The 17,361-nt window shown below is 40.3% G+C and overlaps 1 protein-coding gene across 6 annotated transcripts in view; it reads right to left on the minus strand.

The window, feature by feature from the left end:
• Positions 1 to 17,361, minus strand: part of PLCE1 (phospholipase C epsilon 1) — a 232,807-nt gene continuing 215,446 nt past the window's right edge. For 5 of the 6 annotated variants that reach the window (XM_067465731.1, XM_067465733.1, XM_067465732.1 and 2 more), the window contains 6 exons: positions 15,879 to 16,007; positions 13,183 to 13,392; positions 12,254 to 12,412; positions 9,327 to 9,545; positions 7,862 to 8,065; positions 1 to 1,251 (listed from right to left, as the gene is read on the minus strand). In XM_067465731.1, coding sequence (XP_067321832.1) covers positions 7,886 to 8,065; positions 9,327 to 9,545; positions 12,254 to 12,412; positions 13,183 to 13,392; positions 15,879 to 16,007 — 897 coding nt within the window. In that variant the 3' untranslated portion in view covers positions 1 to 1,251; positions 7,862 to 7,885. The remainder of the gene's footprint in view (positions 1,252 to 7,861; positions 8,066 to 9,326; positions 9,546 to 12,253; positions 12,413 to 13,182; positions 13,393 to 15,878; positions 16,008 to 17,361) is intronic. The other variant, XM_060768733.2, reaches the window with a different exon arrangement.

The following is a 17,361-nucleotide window of genomic DNA, read 5'->3' on the forward strand; positions in this document are numbered from 1 at the left end:
TCATTTCATTCTTGCATGCTTTATGGGTGCAATGCGAAATTGCTCTTAACAGAATATCAACAAAGCAGAAAACTTACAGCCAGTGCTAACAGCCCTTATAAAAACAACCAAAGCCTTTGATTTTGCAAACATATACAGATTTTTACAAGTACTTCTATGTAAACAGAAACAGCAAGATTTTATTATACAAAAAAAACATGGAAATTGAATTGTCCGCTTTCTAAGTTTAAGGGTTGAAATAAGACGGCCCTCTACAGCAACGAATGAAAATATTTTCAAAGCAGACTTTTACTTACCGTGACATTATTTTGAGATTTTCATTATACACTCGGAAGTAAAGCTCTCGTTTATTTTTTTTCTCTCTCTCTCTCAAAACACTTTTAATATTGCTCTACTACTGAGATATGAAGCATACAGATTGTGTTTCCTGAATATACTTCTCAATAAAATTAAACACATCTCCTCTAAACTGAGAAATAGGTTTTTGTTCTGTAAAGATAGATAGAATTCTCTAAAGCAAGGCATGATAAATACATTGTACAGTGGCACATACCTTGGGATATTTAAATAAATAATAATAATAATAGTGTTGTTTTGAACAGAAACGCTAAGGTACATTGCACGACCAAAACTGGTTCCTAACTTATCAACAAGTCCGACTACCAAAATATGTATACTGGCTACTGTACACTGACATTATTAAGCAGACACATTCACCATATTCAAATCTGTGAGTTACGATGTACCTACACCTACTTATCACGTGTGTATTTAGAAAGAGCTTTCAAAAGTGCATCATGTTTACAGAACACACACCAGATACATCCTCAACCTTCATTTTCCCTTAAGATGCATCACCGAAATCTTCTATTCTGAAAAAGGCTGGATGCTGTTCGTTAAGGACAATCTAAGGTGCTTGCTTTCGTTCTCCTGCCCAAAGGTAGTGAATGTAAAGACAGAAGGGATCATTTCCAAAGGATTCCGGGGCGTCTTAGCAAAGTCTCAACCCCACGGCTTCTCTTTGATCGCTCACAGAACCGGCTCTTGCCGCCACAAGCAGCTTCAGGGTGGCACCGAAGTGGGGCGCCAATCCCCTCCAGCTATTTCCCGCTCCAATTGAAGGCCTGTGTCGTATATAGACATGGTCCAGTTACAAATGAAAGGCAGCTCAAAGAAGAGGGCAAAGGTATGAATATGTCTTTGGGGTTTTCTCAGCTTCTCTTTAGTGCGACTTCTCTTCTTTGTAACTTTCTGGAATTAGGAGGAAAAAATATAAGTGTCAAACAACAGGGAGAAATGTATGGTGTACACTTCTATATAAATAAAAATGTAATTTTCGTTTTTGGGATTAACATAACTCAAAAACCACTGGACAAATTGCCGCCAAATTTGGCCACAAGACACCTACTAACCCAAGGAGTGACCATCACTCCAAAAAAAATGGATTTTGTCATTTGGGAGTTATAGTTGCAGGGATTTATAGTTAACTTATAATCAAAGAGCATTCTGAACTCCATCAACAATGGAACTGAACCAAACGTGGCACACAGAACTTCCACGGCCAACAGAAAACACTACAAGGGTTTGGTGAGCATTGACCTTGAGTTTTGGAGTTGTAGTTCACCTACATCCAGAGAGCGCTATATATGCCATCGCACCTGAGGGCTATAGATCTTAGTGAAAGAAACATGGACGTGGCATCTTTTCCCCAGGGGATTGCTTCTTGCTCTCCTTTAGAGAACTGGAACTCTCAAGGATCAAGACACTAGATAACTCGAAATAGGCTTTATTGTTCACAAAGAGTTATCTTCCTTAGGCATAAACTTGATGTTTCAAAAGGGGTAAAGAAAACATACATCACAGTCTCTGGAGGCTTGGGTCCAAGGAGTTTTCCAGCTGAGAAGCTTTCCAAGTTCCCTCTTTCTCAATGGCTGTGAAAGTCGGAACATTCACAACCCCAGTCCAATAGCCTATATTGAAGGTACACAAAGTCTTCCTCTTGATGCCAAAGGACTGGTTTGAAGGCACTTAAGATTCCGCAACGTCGTCCAGGGTGAACTGGGCATGAAGCATGAATCTTAAGAGTACAAACTTAAGAATTGGTGGTAAGAGATGACTTGACTGAGGGCTTTAGAGTCAAGCCTTTCTCACGTCCATCTGCTGAGTTGTTTGATGGTGGAATGAAAAGAAAGCACTGCCCTCTTCCCCAGGAAGGGGCGGAGCCAAAAAATTGGGCTGGGGGAGCAATTCAACCAGTGCAAAACAACACTGATAGAAAGCAGTAGATAGCCAAACAATTCAACTGTATATTTACATACAAGTGGGGCCTGACGCACCGTCACACTATGCACTAAAACAAGGATGGATCTGGACTAAACTTGGCATAAATATTCCATATGCCCAAATATGAACATAGATGGAGTTTGGGGGAAATAGACTTTGACATTTGGAGTTGTATTTACTGGGATTTATAGTTCACCTACAATCAAAGAGCATTCTGAACCCCACCAATGACAGAATTGGGGCAAACTTCCCACACAGAACCCCCATGACCAACAGAAAATACTTAAGGCCATCCAGCCCAACTCCCTTCCCCAGGGCAAGAAAACATAATCAAAGCCCTCCTAACAAAGAGCCATCCAGCCATAGATATAGATAGATATATGTAACGAAGCGTTAATCCCACCGCTTGTCAACCCAAAAATGTAAAGAAGCAGGGCTAATCTCACTAGATGCCACCAATGTTCTGTGAGGAACCTTCTTTTAAATTAAGCTGCCACCAATATGTTTTGAGACGCTGGTTTATGTCTCTGTTTATCTTTAGTTGGGTTGTGAGGTGATTTTGGTAGTGTGGAATGTACCAAGCATAACAGCAATGGAGGAGGCAGGTTTGAAATAAAAAGAGAACAAGTTTTATTGTTAACAGAACGTAATTGTTGCAGTTTTGAGAGTTTGAACTTGGCACAAGGCTTGATGTTACAAAATGGCTGGTTTGAGATACTTTCAGGCTTCTGAATGTTACAAATCTACAAACTCCTTCTTTAGTGAAGTGCTTATACTATTCCAGAGTTCCCTATTGTGAATGTCCACACTGTTTGCCCTATACTCGGAACAAACCACTGATCACCAGTCTTTCCTTACTGGCGATCCTTAAAACCCCCTCTGTTAGATTCTTTAACCTAAGTAATCTAACAAGGTAACACCTTCAGCTCTCTTGCTGAAGAAATATTCACAAATTCTAAGAACTGCTGAATTCTCACAGCTTCACAACAGAGCCCTAACTAACTGGCTCTGCTCTTCTCCGGGTCTCCTCCACCGGACTGGAGCTTAACTGCCACACTCCAACCTTTTTCTCCTTAAGCTCCGCCCACCTCCTCTTCTGCCTTGTCTTGTCACCATGGCAACCTATCCCTCACAGCTAGGCTATGGCAATAAATGTAATACATAAATACAGATTCAACACAGTACATTAAACACTCTATAATAAACATTATAAATACAGTTTAAACACATTATAAATAACACTTTATAATGAACACATCTCTACACCTTCCCCCCCAGAAATATTATTTTTTTGGACCATTCCCAGTCCCAGAATGGCAAAAAAAATAATTCCACATATTATCCAACAATAAATACATATATATCAATTCTGAAAGGGAAACATATTATGGTTAAGTATATTTCAATTACCATACATACAAACCTTTAACCTATGAAATTCTAGTATCATCTATGGATGTGGTATCAAAGTCTCACATTTTTATACTTATACATATATTCGTAAATATCTATTGCCTATTGTAAAACATATATACCTACCACACTTTATTATAATGGGATTATATCTTATATCTATGGTATGAAACATATACAGTTCACCACTGTAATAACATCATATATTTTATAAGTCTATAATAAAACAGTATACCCATTTTGTTTAAATATTATACTATACTATTTTATACTATATTACACATACATTACCTTTATATAATTTGGATCTACCTGTGATCATCCTCTATCCAATTCTCCATATCAACATCAAATATCCTTGTCCAAATGTGTTTCTATCTCATTAACATATATAATTGACTTTCTACCTAGTCTGGTCAATTTATAAGACATTTATCTATATACCATACCACAACTTTTTTCCATACATATGGTCCCACTTTGTTAATAGCCCACACAATAGTTAAACTCTCACATTTGATCATTGACATAGATGTCTTAGTGTCCAATGTCCCATGGTTCAAACACAGCCTCGGTTGTACTGGACCAACTGTCCACAGCAATGTCTCTTTATGATGATCTTTTAGCTTCTTTTTTTCCACTTCTTCGTTTCTTCTTTTTAGGTTTCTTCTTTTGTCTGACCTTCCAATTATCAGGAACAGTTCTGCTTCCATCGATTTTCAGGGCTTGAACAATGGCTTGCTTCCATGAAGCATCAGGTTGTAGTGAATAATCTGGAATTCCTCGAGCATCTTTTCTTGGCACTGAAGAGAACTCACTGTCCTTGGAAGAACGAACACGAATATTGTCCTTCTTCATGGCAAGCTCATCACTGCTATCTGGACAAACTTCCAAAGTTAGAAATTGCAGCTTTTTCTTTTTATCATCACCAATATAGTCTGTGTATATTAGTTTTCTTGTCAGTCTATCAGCTTGGCTTTTATTCTCTCTTTCCTCTCCGTTCAAGGATAAAGGAGATCTCTCTTCCGACACATGGCCAAATCTTCTTTTTCTGTTTACTTTCTCTTCAGATGTATGGATCTTTGTTTCACAGAAGACCCCTGGATATTCTGAACTCGCATCAGCTTCTACTGTCACATCCAGAGTTTGTTTTCCTTTAGCTCTCTCTTTTACTCTTATTTTATTGTCTTTGTCAAAATGTTCGGCTGAGGTAATTTCTTTATGTGGAGCTGAAGGAAATGCATCTTTTAAGGTCAAGGATTCCTCTTTCTCCTCAGAGTTTATCACTTGTCTTTCCAGACCTATTGTTTCTATATTCCCTTCACTGGCTCTCAAATAATCAGCCACTGGAATCGGCTCTGCTGCAGGGCTTGTTCCTCGTTTGCATGGTCTCTTTTGGCTGTACACTTCTGACTTTATATTTGGAACACCATCTTCAGCAATAAATCTATAGGGTTGTTCCTTTGCTCTTTGTTCCTGTTGAATTTCTTTGACTCCTCCTGTCTTCTTAAAAAGCTCAGCAACCGTAGTGCTAGATTCTGGCTTCTCGTCCCCATCTTGTTGTATGGCAAAACACAGGGCTTTCTGTTCAGGGCTTTCATTGTTACATTCTTTCTCCCCATACGCCATCTTACAGTATTTAATCTCCTCAGCCAAATCATTTCCAATTAAACATTGATATGGTATGTCAGGACTGACTGCAAAATCCCACACACCCTTCCATCCTTTATATTCTATTGGCAAGGTCACCACGGGTGTCGGGATCGCGGGACCTAAACCTTTTAATCTTACTTCAGAGGTTGGTTGCTGAAATCTCTGAGGTATTATTTCGGGATGCGCTATGCATATTTCGGAACCTGTATCTCTGAGTGCTTTCCTGTCTTTGTGATCAATAGAAATGGTTTCTAAGTAGTCCTTAGATGGGCTGCCTGACAGGATAAACAGACATTGTTTCTCTTGAGGTTCTGAGCTTGAACTCTCCTTTGGAACAGTATCTGCTTCTGCCCTTGGTGTTTCTTTCATTTTATTCACAAAGAGGGTTGTTTTCTCTTTCCTTAACAAGGGACATTGATATTTTAAATGATTCCATTCTCCACATAGATAGCACCGTCGTTTTACCTCAGGAGCAGTTGGTCTTATTACACTCTGCCTCCTACAGGTGGTGTCTTCTAAGTCAGCACCCTTTTCTTGCTGTGGGCGCTTTTGTCGTGAATAAAATGGCTGCCTGTTTGTTCTTTTGTCCCCTGGCAGATCTTCCCTTTTAAATCCTTCTTTTAAGGTTGTTATTTGATCCGCCATACCTGCTGCCTCTACAATCGTGGATGGCTTGCGATCTTGAATCACCCAACGAATTTCATAAGGAACTAATTGGAAAAATTGTTCCAATTTCAAAAGTTCCCTCAGCTGATTATAATCTTCTACCTCAGACGTCTTTATCCAACTATCAAACAGTTGAGACAATCTAGAGGCCACCTGAGCAAAACTTTGAGTTTTATCTTTCTTCAACGTCCTGAACTTAAATCTATAATATTCAGGAGTTAATCTATATTCCTGTTGAACCTGCTTCTTAAACAGATCATAGTCTCTACAAGACTCCTCCGGCATCTGTCCATAAATCTGCAAAAGTTTCCCACTTATCTGTGGCCTAAGGTATGTCATCCATTTTTCCTTAGCCACTCCAAAATCATGACAACATCTTTCAAAAGATATTAGGAATTTCTCTGGACAATCCTCCTTGGTATATTTCGGGAATTTCTTCATCAAATCTGGGGTATCCCCTCCAGATCTCCCTTCCTGAACATCACTGGATGTTTGAGACAAAGTCAATCTTTGTTTTTCTAGCTCAAACTCCATTCTCTTCAATTCTAACTCCCGTTCAAATTCTCTCACTCTTTGTCTTTCTTCCATCTCCAGTTCTCTCTCTTTTTGTTTTGCCTCCATCTCCAGTTCTCTCTCCCTTTGTCTTTCTTTTGCCTCCATTTCCAATCGTTTCATCTCCAATTTGTACTTAAAAGCCATTTCTGTCATAGGCACTGCCTCTGTCTCTGACCCAGAGCTCGAGCTTTCCCCTATGTCTCCCTCTCTTTCCTCAGCCAGCTTTCTCTGCCGCCTGGTAGCCATTTTTCAGCAACTTTTACCTCACAACTTATTTTAAAATCAAACTTAAGGCACTCGATCAGTTGTTACTCGAATCCCGTCGTCTGCCACCAAAAATGTAACGAAGCGTTAATCCCACCGCTTGTCAACCCAAAAATGTAATGAAGCAGGGCTAATCTCACTAGATGCCACCAATGTTCTGTGAGGAACCTTCTTTTAAATTAAGCTGCCACCAATATGTTTTGAGACGCTGGTTTATGTCTCTGTTTATCTTTAGTTGGGTTGTGAGGTGATTTTGGTAGTGTGGAATGTACCAAGCATAACAGCAATGGAGGAGGCAGGTTTGAAATAAAAAGAGAACAAGTTTTATTGTTAACAGAACGTAATTGTTGCAGTTTTGAGAGTTTGAACTTGGCACAAGGCTTGATGTTACAAAATGGCTGGTTTGAGATACTTTCAGGCTTCTGAATGTTACAAATCTACAAACTCCTTCTTTAGTGAAGTGCTTATACTATTCCAGAGTTCCCTATTGTGAATGTCCACACTGTTTGCCCTATACTCGGAACAAACCACTGATCACCAGTCTTTCCTTACTGGCGATCCTTAAAACCCCCTCTGTTAGATTCTTTAACCTAAGTAATCTAACAAGGTAACACCTTCAGCTCTCTTGCTGAAGAAATATTCACAAATTCTAAGAACTGCTGAATTCTCACAGCTTCACAACAGAGCCCTAACTAACTGGCTCTGCTCTTCTCCGGGTCTCCTCCACCGGACTGGAGCTTAACTGCCACACTCCAACCTTTTTCTCCTTAAGCTCCGCCCACCTCCTCTTCTGCCTTGTCTTGTCACCATGGCAACCTATCCCTCACAGCTAGGCTATGGCAATAAATGTAATACATAAATACAGATTCAACACAGTACATTAAACACTCTATAATAAACATTATAAATACAGTTTAAACACATTATAAATAACACTTTATAATGAACACATCTCTACAATATATATGATTCAGACAAACACACATATGGTATTATAGATCTGAAAGAGACCCCAATCATTTCCTACCTGAAAACAAAACTCTGCAGGCGACTACTCCAGAGTGTCACTGAAAGTCAAACCACAAGCTGTCTTGTCATCTCTGCTTGGGAGACTTTCCGAAGATGTTTGAAGAGGCGACGTGATAAAGCCTCTGTACTGCTTACTTGATTTAGTTAATTTCTTGAGTTCATTAGCAAATGAAATGCCTTTCCTTTTGTCATCTCGGCTTGTCTACAAATCAGATCAAACAAAGCAATAGAAATAGTAAGGATGTGATCAGCTTGTTCCTTGATTTATTGTATTTACAGACTATCCAGCAATCAGAGTTCACTTACACTGTGCTATGCTTATCTGTAACTATACTTACATAATATTTATTATTTATTTACAGTATTTATATTCCACCATTCTCATCCCACGGATCACAATGCACATATAAACGGCAAACATTCAATGCCATAGACACAAAACATATATAGACAGACACACAGAGGCTATTTAACTTTCCAGCTTCATGAGGGTATGCTTCGAATTCCAGCCACTGGGGGGAGCTGTTGCTTCACCGTCCACTAGTGACGTCGATGGAGTACTTCCTCATTCTTTTGCATGCTGCTGGTGATTTTTATGGCGTCATAATCATAGAATCATAGAGTTGGAAGAGACCTAATGGGCCATCCAATCCAACCCCCTGCCAAGAAGCAGGAATATTGCACCCCTGATTGATAAATTAGTTAAATTAGCCTCCCCACATAAGTGGTACCTAAATTTCCTACTTGACAGATGAAACTGTCTTTGGGGGTTCAAAGGTCGACAGCAAGCTAGACAAATAGTTGGGAGCTTACTCTGACCCAAGCTGGCTTCAAACTCATGACCTTTCAGTCAGTAGTGATTTTAATGCAACTGACTTCCCATCCAGCTGCGCCACATATATATAACAGAAACACAGCATGCACACATAGATAAAGAAAACATGTTGTGGCTGAGATGCTACAATGGGTAGGAAGAACCTAATGCTCCACTGCATGTTCTGCTGGGCTACTCCTTCTGTTGACATGGGCAATGATGGTTAGACTTTTTGAAGGGAGGGCAGGGAGGATTTGTACAGCATGGTCTGAAAAGAATTCTCCTGTTTGTTTTGGGTTTTTTTTGTGTCAGGAGAGATTTGAGAAACTGCAAGTAGCTTCTTGTGTGAGAGAACTGTCCGTCTGCAAGGATGTTGCCCAGGGGAGGCCCAAATGTTTTACCATCTTGTTGGAGGCTTACCTCATGTCCCCACATGAGAAGCTAGAGCTGACAGATGGGAGCTTACCCCACTCCCCAGATTCAAACCACTGACCTTTCAGTCAGCAGTTCTGTCGGCACAAGGGTTTAACCCATTGTGCCACTGGGGGCTCCACTGGTTTTCAGTAAAATCTTGCTTTCAGTCATGTCATAGGGTCTTACTGAACAAAAAATGGTAAAGCTTATCAAAAGTCTTCAGCAATATACTTACTTGAACTTGTTCTTTAAGTTTAAGGATAAATTTCCCAGCTCCCTTCCACTTGTTCTGAGCCTGAAACACACATTCTTGATCAGAAAGAATCCTCTGAGACGTTTTGGACGTGGAGGATTTTTTGCTTGTCGACTCTTTTGTCACTTCCTCCAAGAGCACATAATCACTTGGGTTGGGATTGCTCAGAATACTGTAGGAATATTTGGCCTTGCATAAAGTCTATTTGAGAAAATAAAATGGAAGCAAAACCGAAATTCCATTTATTCATTAGGCAAATCTCATCAAGCTGAAGGATCTACAGAAGGAATCAATGTACAGTTTGACACTTATCTGTAGCAACCACTAGAGTCCTAAACAGAATACAAGACAAAACCTCCGTATCCTCCCACCTGCTTAGTCAGTGACTATGGGACTGGATGTTTGCACAACGTAATGAGCATCAAGAGCCTGAAACAAATACTTTACCTTACTGGCTTTCGCATTTCTGAGTTTCCAGTAAGTAGACAAACCATATCTATATAAATAAAAATGTAATGTTCGTTTGTGGGATTAACATAACTCAAAAACCACTGGACGAATTCACACGAAATTTGGACACTATAACCCTAACGGACCAAGGAGTGACCATCACTCATAAAAAAAACCCCAAAACAGCGCAAATGACTTAAAAACCCCAAAAAGCTAAATGACGAAAAGCTAAATGACGATACAGAAATAGGGAAGAAAGAGGGAGGGAAGGAAGGGGGGAAAGAAAGAAAGAAAGAAAGAAAGAAAGTAAAAAAGAAAGAAAGAAAGAAAGAAAGAAAGAGGGAATGAAAGAAGGAAAGGGAGAAGGAAGGATAGAAGCAAAAAGCGAAGGAAGGAAGGAAGGAAGGAAGGAAGGAAGGAAGGAAGGAAGGAAGGAAGGAGGGAAGGAGGTAGAGAAGGAAGTAAGGAGAGAAAGAGGGAGGGAAGGAAAGAAGGAAAGAGAAGGAAGGATGGAAGCAAAAAGTGAAGGAAGGAAGGACGCAGGTTTCTCAGCTTGGAAATGGAGGAAGAGCACCTCCCCCAGAGCCAGAGATGAGCACTGCCTCCAGAGCTGGAACTGAAAGGTGAAGCCTTTGCCTTAGTTTGTGTATTTGTGTCTCATTGTATGTCATTGTAACAAGGCATTGAATGTTTGCCTGTGTTTGTTTGTTTTCTGCTTCCCTGGAGACTAGGACGCGGAACAATGGCTTCAAACTACAAGAGAGGAGATTCCATCTGAACATGAGGAAAAACTTCCTGACTGAGAGAGCCGTTCAGCAGTGGAACTCTCTGCCCCAGAGTGTGGTGGAGGCTCCTTCTTTGGAAGCTTTTAAACAGAGGCTGGATGGCCATTTGTCAGGGGTGATTTGAATGCAATATTCCTGCTTCTTGGCAGGGGGTTGGACTGGATGGTCCATGAGGTCTCTTCCAACTCTTTGATTCTACATGTTGTAATCCACTCTGAGTCCCCTCAGGAAGAAGGGTGGAATATAATAAACGTTATTATTATTATTATTATTATTATTATTATTATTATACTTCAAAAAATTGTTTTGGCAGGACATCCTGCAATCATTTTGCTCTACTTTTTCAAAGAATATCTTCTAGAGCAGTGGTTCTCAACCTGTAGGTCCCTGGGTGTTTTGGCCTACAACTCCCAGAAATCCTAGCCAGTTTATCAGCTGTTAGGATTTCTGGGAGTTGAAGGCAAAAAATCTGGGGACCCACAGGTTGAGAACCACTGTTCTAGAGTCTCAACCAATTCAACATAATTTGTGGCAGCCACAAAAAGTTTCTGTAGTATGGCAACTACTTTCAATGTTGGTATCGCACAATTAAACAGGAAATAACATTTTCAAACCAGGAACAGATTTTTTTCTTCAAATTTTGTTACATAGTGTAATAATCTCCTCTCCTATCCAATCGGCCAAAACTCATTTTCCCAGTGGCAGTCCCCCAAATCCAGCCATTTCCTGCTGATGGAGGGTAGAGGGGACAGCAAACAAACATCCAGCTATTTTGCTCAAGCTGAATACACAACAGGAGGCATTTGCGGGAACCTCCAGGAAGATCTTATGGAGGTCTCTGGAGATGGATACATGTATGCTGCTTTCTCTCTCCCAACCAAGAAACAGCTGGATTTGGGGAGATGCCCCAAGAAAAGGTTGGCTGGGAGGGATTTTACCTATTGTATAGTTGAAAGTGAATTCTGAGTTCTGCAATGACAAATAAAGTGGATTATAACATCGTAAGTCTGACTTATAAGATTTTAATTCATCAACAAACTATCAGCCATTGTATTAAAAACAGCAATCTTGTCACTCTCTGTTAGCAATGCTACATTTGCAACTAATTTCTCCACTTATTGTCAAAGATGCTGCTGGATTCCTTCATGTATTTTAATACTTTAAATTGTAAATGGATTTGGTCGGTGGATAGAAAACTTATTTATACAACAGCAAGGACACCAATCTTCTGTGAACTCTGTGGACTCTTCACGCGGAGGCCCCCTCGCCTGCCCTGCGCCCTCACCTGCCCCACGCCCTCGCCATATGGCGAGAAAGCGAGGCAGGATTCGCGCCAGGCCAGGCCTCGTGCAGAGGCCCTCTTGCCTGCCCCGCGCCCTCACCAGGCCAAGGGGGAAACGCTCTTAGGAGACAGTGAGGTGAGGAAAAAAGGCTTTTAGGAGTGAGGAGGCCGAGGGAAAAAAGGCTTTTGGCAGCAAAAGAGGCAGGTTGAAAATGCCTTTGGGGGCAAGGGTGAAGGGGGAGGAGCAAGAAAGAGGAGTGAAAGCTTGGAGGGAGAGAAGAAGGGAACCATGGAGCCCATCAGCATGTTTTGCAGAGCTCCAAGGGCTCCCCGGAGTACACTTTGAGAACCGCTGGTTTAGGGCATGGCTGTCTGGAAGCAGTGTCACATACCTGTTGGATAACATCTTGGGCTGTGCTGAAGCGGGGAGCTTTGATAACTGTTCGCGGCTGTTCTGGGGAAACGTCATGCACTTGGACAAAGAAACTATCATCCTCAGAGCTAGCAGCATCTTCCTTCTCTTCCTGAAAGAGATTTCTGCTGTTCAAGTTCTGGAAAAACATGAAAAAGTAAGCTATTGTGTTTCCAAAAAGAATATTGTATAAGGGGGCTGTTGTGTTATTTAAGGGGATGAAGATGTAGTTTTTCTGAACCACTCCCTATTTAAATATCCAAAATCTGAAATATTCCAGAATCCAAACTTTTCCAATTGTGACACAATGGTTCAATGTACAAAAACCTTTGTTTCGTACACAAATTTATTTAAAATATTGGGCATAAAATTATCTTGAAGCTCTGCGTATAAGAGGAAAACGTAAGTAAACTCCATGTTTAGATTAGGATCCCAACTCCATGACAGCTCACATATAAATATAGAAATTCCAAAATACTTCTGGTCCCAAACATTTCAAATAAGGGATGTTCAGCATGTACCAAACTGATATAAATGTGCAATGCAGACACAATCTTAGGCTCCAGGAGTATGCTAATTGGATCTCATCCATAAAATAAGGTTTTCCCCTGACATTAAGTCCAGTCATGTCCGACTCTGAGGGTTGCTGCTAATTTCCATTTCTAAGCTGAAGAGCCAGCGTTGTCCATAGACACCTCCAAGGTCATGTGGCCAGTACCCATAAAGGCATGCATTAAACAGTACACAATTATCTATTCTAGTAGTACTGCCGGGCTGCTCTGTATTACTTCCTTTCTTATTGCTCTTTGCTAACAAGAATAAGTTACACTGAGCCAAGTAATTAAAGTGTTTGTTTTGCCATCCTCCTGATAGTATCAGCCAGCAATAGATGTCAAGGCAAATACTCACTTCCTCGCGTGTTTTAAAGAGGATCCGTCCAACGTAACCTTCTTCTGGGAACCAGCTGTTCAGGAGCTGGACAATCTCCTCCTCCGGGCCAAGGAGCCTCTGGAATGGTGGTTTCCTGTATTCATTCCTTTCTTTAGATATAAAACACTTCTCCTCCATCAAGAAATAATCGGTGGGATACGTTCCAATGCTTTTTGTGGCAACCAAAATCTAAGACCGAACCATGATAATAATTAGAATGGCAGAAGGCTGCACGCTTAGTAACCTGATCGTGTTGACAACAAAAAACCTTTATTAGTGGTTTATCCAGCACACAGTAAAACATGTTTTTGCTGTATTAACTATCCATTTAAGAGGCCTTTCCTGGGGCTATTTACTCTCGGAGCAGTGGACTATTTCAAAGTCAAATGCTATTTAATCTCATGGCTGTCAGATTTGCTTAGCCAGACCCTTTATTCACAATCCCAAGACAGTAGAATATTTTCCCACTGCTGGAACAACAGCCTCTGTAGAGATAATCAGCTGGAGATTTTTTTTCCACTTATGAACTTAGCCCTTTTAGCTTTTACTCTGCGTTTCAACAATGTTTGAGAAAAAGAAATTATGTACAAAGGCCAAGCGCTTGTGACAAGGGCAGCCAGCCTGGCCCATCATTCAGAAGGTCCCTTTCATGACAGAAACTATAATTCTAATGCAGAACATGTTGTCCAAGCAAAACATTAGAACAACAATACTAGCAAAATCTTTATGGCCAGCCTTGCGAAATGCCCTTTCAATCTGTATCATTCTGTTGTGAGACCTCACAACTTCTGAGGATGCTTGCCACAGATGCAGGCGAAACATCAGGAGAGAATGCCGCTACAACATGGACATATAGCCCGAAAAAACCTACAACAACCCAATGCCTCTGCAACATGCCTCTACAACATGGACATATAGTCCGAAAAGACCTATAACAACCCAGAGGAGGAGCTGATGATTAGCTCCCATTTGTTTTCGTGTTGAGACGATTTTCGTACCAGGAGGGAGCTTCCCGTTATGTGCTCCCGAAAAAAAAAGAAAGTAATGAAAGAACGGATGTAATGAAGAGAAAAGGATCCATGCACAACCCCATTATAAAAATGAGATGGGACTTCTCCAAGAGCAACACCCCAATTGTGGAACTCCCTTCCAAGGGAAGACAAGATTAGTTTCTCCTTGTTGAGCTTCTTATAAGCATGCCTTGACTTTCAAAATCTACTTTTCCCCATAGCTATGGGGAAAAGTAGATTTGTTTCCTTCTGTTTGTTTCCTTCTGTTTCAGTATTGCAATTTTGTTGTTTACTATTCTGGGGACAGTGGAGAGGGTGGAGAAGTGATTTATAAACAAATGTAATGTTCGTTTGAGGGATTAACATAACTCAAAAACCACTGGACAAATGGATACCAAATTTAGACACAAAACACCTACCAGGCCAACAAGTGACCGTCACTCATAAAAACACTGAAAAACACAGTTTGTCTATGTGTGTATGTCATAATCTGCTTTGAATCCCCTCAGGGAATATAAATAAAGTATTATTATTATTTGGAGGAGAAAAGGGGCAAAAGTACAAGAATGAGATGTTATCATTTAACAAACATGACTCTACGTAACACATTTTTGTTCCTGGGTTATAAATATCATTTCCTAACTGGCGCTATCATAAAAACATGGGGAAAGTTTATTAAACTGCAAAAACTTTGTTTTTGTGGGACACCCTGCTATAGCACATTTTGCTATAGTTTTTAAAATGAATACCTCCTAGAGTCACAACCAATTCAACATAGTTTGTGTTAGCCACAAAAATGAAGTGTCTGGAGTAGCACCGGGACTGCGGCGCAGCTGGCTGGGAGTCAGCTGCATTAAGATCACTACTGACTGAAGGTTATGAGTTCGAAACCAGTCCGGGTCGGAGTGAGCTTCTGACCAATTTGTGTAGTTTGTTGTCGACTTCTGCAGCCCGAAAGACAGTTGCATCTGTCAAGTAGGAAATTTAGGTAGCACTTATGTGGGGAGGCTAATTTAACTAATTTACGAGGCCATAAAAATCTCCAGCAAGCATGCAAAGAATAAGGAAGTATTTCATCAGTGTCACAAATGGACGGTGAAGCGACAGCTCTCTTGGTGGCCAGAATACCCTCATGAAAAAAGTTGGATTGTTAACTAGTTTCTGAGTGTCTATCAAGTTGTGTGTCTATGGCACTGAATGTTTGCCATGTATATGTACATTGTAATCCACCCTGAGTCCCCTGCGGGTTGAGAAGGGCGGAATATAAATACTGTAAATAAATAAATAAATAAATAAATAAACTACTTTTGAAGTAAGTCCCGCATAATTAAACAGGAAGTAATACTTTCAAAAAAGGAAGAGAACATTTTTCTAAATTTGTTACATAATGTTATAGATCACATTCAATTTCTAATATCCAGTCCTAATACTTGAGTCATGCTGGGTCTCTAACACGTATTTTAAAAAATCAGAATTATAGTGATGGAACTTAGACCAAGAATGACTGAAGAATGCCACCCATATGCACTCTTTAACATCAGCTGACTTTTAATTCTTATCATCTACTGCGAAAAGTAGTGTTAATATAAAGTCCACCATGTTATTTCTTGCATTACTATATTACCACAGAATCAAGTTCTGGACAGATGCAATGTGTAGACTTACTTGATGCAGGAGCTGAGCAGCTGTGGTTCCTTGCCTAATAGTAAAAAGTGTAAAAGGTTCTGGACCCGGGACTCCATGTATGGTAACTTTGTAGAGCGCAGCCGACCTCCTCTCTGGTGTGCTAAACCGCTGTTCAAAAGAAAAGTCATTATTTCCTGAATGTTTTATTCCGAAAGAGTTTGGTCATATTTAATAAGCTCTAGCAATCTAACCCATCCTGCAAGAACGTAAACAGACAGTACCAGGGAAGTAGTGAATTTGCTCTAAGATCTCTTCTACACTGCCATATAAAATCTAGATTATTTGCTTTGAACTAGATTCTATGGCACATTTAGAATCAATTGGGGTAAACTGTGGAGGTGACGCAGACATTTGATCTGAACGAGATCCTGTTGACAGCTTGTTTATTTTAACTCCTTTTATACCGAGGGTTGTATGTTGTATGTATGACTATGTATGACTATGTGTTAATTGTGTTATGTGTTAAATGTTTTGATACGGCCAATAGGCCAATCAATAAAACGTATCTATCTATCTAGATTCTATGGCAGTGTACTCATATAATTCAGTTCGAAGCAGATAATGTGGATTATCTACTTTGATAATCTGGATTCTATTGCAGTGTAGAAGGAGCCTAAGATCTCACTACAGCTAAGATCTCACTAATTTTCTTTCCAGACGTCAAAGGAGATATCCAAAGTGTTGGACCTTATCCTGTTGCGTACACTATTGCTGTTGCTCATTTTCCAGCTTTTCAGAGCCTTGGGAATATTTTGAGGGGTTGCATGGCTTAAAAGGTGTTTTTGGAGGAGTCGTAGCTGCATTGTTGTATGTCTGATGAGAGACCTCAGATAATATCTTAAAATAACCTTCATATTAGATCATAGAATCATAGAATCAAAGAGTTGGAAGAGACCTCATGGGCCATCCAGTCCAACCCCCTGCCAAGAAGCAGGAATATTGCATTCAAATCACCCCTGACAGATGGCCATCCAGCCCCTGTTTAAAAGCTTCCAAAGAAGGAGCCTCCACCACACTCCAGGGCAGAGAGTTCCACTGCTGAACGGCTCTCACAGTCAGGAAGTTCTTCCTCATGTTCAGATGGAATCTCCTTTCTTGTAGATGTCTCTTAGGCCCCTTATACACTGCCATAAAATCCAAATTATCAAAGCAGATAATCCAGATTATCTGCTTTGAACTGGATTATGGGAGTCCACACTGCCATATAATCCAGTTCAAAGCAGATAATCTGGATTTTATATGGCAGTTTAGATGGGGCCTTAAAAATACATCCAAAGTTCAGCAGCCAAAAATATATGTCAGGAAAGCCTATGACAGTATCGGAAAGGAAGGTCTGGTCTTTGACTTCTGGATAAAAGAAAGGCTGAGATACTCAACAGCTACGTTGATCCTGTCTTTCTAAATAAAATAAGCAATGACTCAGGGCACAGTAATACAAATAAATGAGGATGAAGAAAAGACA

This window comes from Anolis sagrei, chromosome 3 (genome assembly GCF_037176765.1).
Source record: "Anolis sagrei isolate rAnoSag1 chromosome 3, rAnoSag1.mat, whole genome shotgun sequence".
In the NCBI taxonomy this organism is placed as follows: domain Eukaryota; kingdom Metazoa; phylum Chordata; class Lepidosauria; order Squamata; family Dactyloidae; genus Anolis; species Anolis sagrei.